This window comes from Lathyrus oleraceus, chromosome 1 (assembly GCF_024323335.1).
Source record: "Lathyrus oleraceus cultivar Zhongwan6 chromosome 1, CAAS_Psat_ZW6_1.0, whole genome shotgun sequence".
Classification (NCBI taxonomy): Eukaryota; Viridiplantae; Streptophyta; class Magnoliopsida; order Fabales; family Fabaceae; genus Lathyrus; species Lathyrus oleraceus.
The window spans coordinates 365598673-365603343 of NC_066579.1; the positions used below are offsets into that span (position 1 = coordinate 365598673).

General features: G+C 32.6%; 1 protein-coding gene across 1 annotated transcript; it reads left to right on the forward strand.

The window, feature by feature from the left end:
* The first annotated feature begins 3697 nt into the window (after positions 1-3697).
* Positions 3698-4201, forward strand: LOC127107199 (uncharacterized). The gene has a single exon (XM_051044493.1). The coding sequence runs from the start codon at positions 3698-3700 to the stop codon at positions 4199-4201; it is 504 nt and encodes a 167-aa protein (XP_050900450.1).
* The last annotated feature ends 470 nt before the right edge of the window (positions 4202-4671 follow it).

Genomic DNA, 4671 nt, shown 5'->3' on the forward strand with positions numbered 1-4671 from the left:
TGATCATGATTCATTTAGTTAATTTTTGTTCTTTTCACATTAACCAATTTGTATAGAACTAAGACTTTTAACATGTGGTATCCAATTCATAAGGCATAACATAATAAATGGGACTTTGATTTGGTTTTTTATCAAAAAATTAATTTGAAATCAAAGATATTTGTTCAAGGTTCATACCATACATGCAAAAACATTTTACATAAAATAGTTCAAACATTTTGTATCATGACTACATGCACCATAAAACCATGAACCAACCATTGTTCAAATTTTAAACCAAGTGAGTTTAAACCTTTTTTTTAATGAACATTTTTTATACAAAGATTCAAATTCAATTCAAAATGTCATACTTATCAATTCATTCAATACACATTAAGCCATTTCCATAATTATCCATTGTCATTTATTCAAACATTCATTCAAATTAAACATTATATTCAATACAATTCATCAACTTTCCATAGTTTCCAAATGTTTCCAACTTTCCAATTCAAATTATATTTCATTACATTTCGATTTGTATTTCAATTTTGTTTCCATTTCCAAACTTACAAATAACATTCCAAACACCTCAAACCAATTCAATTCTAACCATTCTTAGAAACTCAATCACCACATACAACCACCAATTCATGCTAATAAGTTAAAAGAACCAAGTTTCTAACTAGGTTTCACTAACCATTCACCATGCAATATGGAAATAGAAGTTACATCATTTACTAAAGAAGGAGTGATTCAAGCACCATATTCATTTAGTATAATTTGGAATTTCATCTAACAGTTATCAAGTAACACATAGTACATAAACAGTATGATCATCATATTTCCAAGCAGCTCGATCAATATATATAACCAAAAATTTAAACCAGATCAGCCTGCATAATTTTTTAACTGAACATAAAAGTGACTTCATTACAACTAATAGAGAATTGGCATACTAGAATTCTAACTGCACATGACTTACTCAACTGAATTTCATAACAGAAAATCATCAATAACTAACGCTAAATCTGACAGAGTTTAACTAACATAATTAAACCAACTAAGTATTACATCTCAATTTCATTTCAATTTGAATTTATAACTGACTCATTTCATTTCCAATTGATCGGAGAGCTTGATTTCGGCATGAATTCATCGAGCTCGATTTGGTGAGATGAGCGGAGAATTCGATTTTAGGCGGAGTTTGGCGATGAAGCGTCGATTTCGGATTTTTCTCGTATTGCTTCGTTCATGGGATATCGAATATCGGAATTTTGAAGTGAAAGGGAGAGAGTGCACATAATCGAATTGAAGACGCAAACGTTCATACGCGGCTTCTGCGTTTCACGCTTTTGAATCTTAAACCTGGATCCATTCTTTACCATGAGCCTGAACCGTTTCTCTTCTGGTTTGTTCAGTTTGGGCTTAATGCCCAAACTTGTTTTCATACACCACATGCCATACGTTACACCCCCCTACGAGCATGGATCTAACACCTGGGCTTGGGGCTCCAGGCCCAACCACTTATGTTTGCTGTCTTCCACCATTTTTGGGCCTGCACCCCCCAAGTTTTTCTAGATTAATCATTCTATTTATTTTCTCATGATAATTAGTTTTATTAGATTAGGAAATTAGAGGTTAATTATATTTCTAGCTAGTTTAATCAAGAATTTTAGGTTAATTTTAGATTTTAGAAATAATTAGAAAATTAAGGTTAATTAGAAAATTAAGGTTTAGATATTAATATTAGATTAATTAAAAGAATAGGTTTTGATTAGAGTAATTAGCTTAATAGGTTTTTAGAATATTAGTTTAATTGAGTTTTAGAAATATTTAGTTTAATAAGTTTTTGTTTAATATTAGTTTCTTAGAATATTAGTTTATTTAGGTATTAGACTATAATTAGATTTTTAGAATTAGAATTTCTTTTAGGAATTAGAATTAATTAGATTTGTTTAGATTTAATTGATTAAATTTTGCATGATTAGAAACTAATTTGATATTAATTCATTTTTGGCATACTGATCATTTTGCCCTTAAGGTTTAGAAATGTTGATTTTAAATACACGTTCCCTTAGTCTAGGGCCTTAATCAAATTTGTCTAATTCTTACTTTGTTGATTAATTCAATATGTTTAATATTGTACATAATTCAACTATTTTTCAATCCCCCTGATATCTTATCAAACATCTAATGCTAATCAAGGCTGAAATTCTGGTATGCAGATATCAAATGTCCTATGAGATGTCAAGACACTGTTATTTGATCAACAACAAGACAACTTACATATAAAGGAACATAAAATAACAGAACACACAAATTTGTTAACCTAGTTCGATGTACAACAACACCTACATATGGGGGCTACCAAGCCAGGGAGGAAATTCACTAAATAGTATTAGTTTGTAGGCCTTCTGCAAACTATCTCCAATTTACAATTAACACCTTAATCACTACCCGTGCTTAACTTTTACCTAAGACGATCCTAGGTGTGAGACCCTTCTCACCTCCATATCAATCACAACAATGATACTTAAACAATTCAGAAGTCACATTTCACAGATACACAATCAATCAATGCTTAAAAGCTTATGAGTGCTTGACAATTCTTATAACCAATTAACACAGTCCTACTCATATATCAGGATGATATTTGAGAGGCTCACAAATAACACGTACACTCAAACCCTAATACAATCAACTATCTTTTCTTTCCCGTACTCAATTAGGTTTTAAGACATTATATATATAGCCATATAACGAACTGGATTTGGGCATTGTACTCCACATGAACCAGCTGCGCAACATTAGGTTATCAATCAAAAGTTTCCTAAAATGTCTCAACGTTTAGAAAACAGAATCTTTTAACCACGGTTAGAATCTCTTATTCCTCAATCACAAACGTCACATGAGAAAGCTTAATATTCCTCGAATATTCTGAATTCAGTTAAACACAAACGTTACCAAGAGTACATCCTATTTCAAACAAGATATCACAACCACATGTTAGGAAATCTTATACAATATGTTGTAGATAAGTTAGTTTTACCAAAATTACTGTCAATAAAAAATACAAGGAATTAACAAAGGAACTCGGAAAGCACAACGAGTTCCATTCCAGCTGAAACCATTGCCACTTGAAGAAACTTTGAATAAATTTATCCAGATGACTCATAATGGTTTTGAACAGGTAAACAAGCAACATGAGACCATGAGAAAGTATCATGAGGAATCAATAAAAAAATTAGAAATGAAGATAGGGAAATTATCTTGACAAGTTGCATCTCATACCAGGTTCTGGTGGAGGATTTGTGGGTAACATTATTGACAATCAAAAGAATGATACTTCTAGGAAAATTGCATTGGGAATTAGAGCACCACTTTCGGAGCATAGTTATAGTGTTATAAGAAAAGAAGCAAATCAAAATGATATTTATTAAGTAGATGAAACATGGGAGATGGAAAAAGAGGGAGAAGTTGAAGAAGAAAAAAAGGTGAGTGAAAAAACGAGTGAATACTTTTTGTGTGTGTGTGGGGGGGGGGGGGGATACACTTGATGAGTAGATAGATAGAAACTCACCATTGAATAGAACAAAGAAACAATTCCTCAATGATCCAAGTCCCTAACCACCTTACTATGTCAAGCCACCTTACCTAATCGTAAAGAAGAAACCTAAGGCGGAGAGGGTGAAGGGTTTTAAAAAAATTCAAAGAAATGATCTCCAAAATTCAAGTAAGTATTTCGTTTCACAACATTTTAGAACTAATACCTGAGTATGCTAAATTCATGAAAGAGTTTTTGTTAAGAAAGAAGAAATCAACGTTGGGTGAGAATGTAGTTTTGACGGAAAAGTGTAGTGCTATAATCCAAAGGAAACTTTCACCAAATCTAAAGGATCCAGGAAGGTTCACCATACCTTGTACCATACGTGAAGTTAAAATTCCACACACACTTTATGATTTAGGGGCTAACATTAACTTAATGTCTCTTGCGTTGGTAAAAAAGTTGAAATTGGGGGAGCCAAAACATACAAATATGACTCTTACATTGATCGATCTCTCAACTACTCATCCTTACGGGGTTATCAAAGATGTGCTAGTTAAAATGGATGAATTGGTATTTCTAACTAATTTTGTGATAGTGGACATAAATGAAAAGTATGCTGCTCTAGTGATACTGGGAAGACATTTCTTAGCTACAGAAAAAAACATTGATTGATATGGAGTTGGGTGAGCTAAGCCTAAAGTTTAATAATAAGACAATAGTTTTTAATTCATGTGAATGGACGTAACATATTGAATACAAGGATGAATGCTACCAAGTTACAAGTACGGAGAGGTAAAACTAACCGAAACGAGGCTAATTCTTGCACCCAAAAAACCTTAGGATTATGTAGTAAAGCTAATGATGTTAAAAGAGCGCTTAATGGGTGTAATACCCCAAAATTTACCCTTCATTTTTCTTGGAAGCATGGGATTATGTTTCACACTGCATTAGCATCATACTAGGTCATACTCATTGCATATTGCATCAGTGACTTGGGAAATCAGGGTTTGATCGATCACTCCTTAACAGAAGGAGCCCACACAAAGCAAGACAGAGGATTTAACTTCATTCTCCAAATATACAAGTCTCAAGGTGGTCCAGGTATCTTATGGTGGTCTACAGTTCATCAGTGAAAGATTCAG

Excerpts from the sequence above, each read along its gene's own strand:
- LOC127107199 (XM_051044493.1), top strand. The coding sequence starts at position 3,698 with ATGATCTCCAAAATTCAAGTAAGTATTTCGTTTCACAACATTTTAGAA.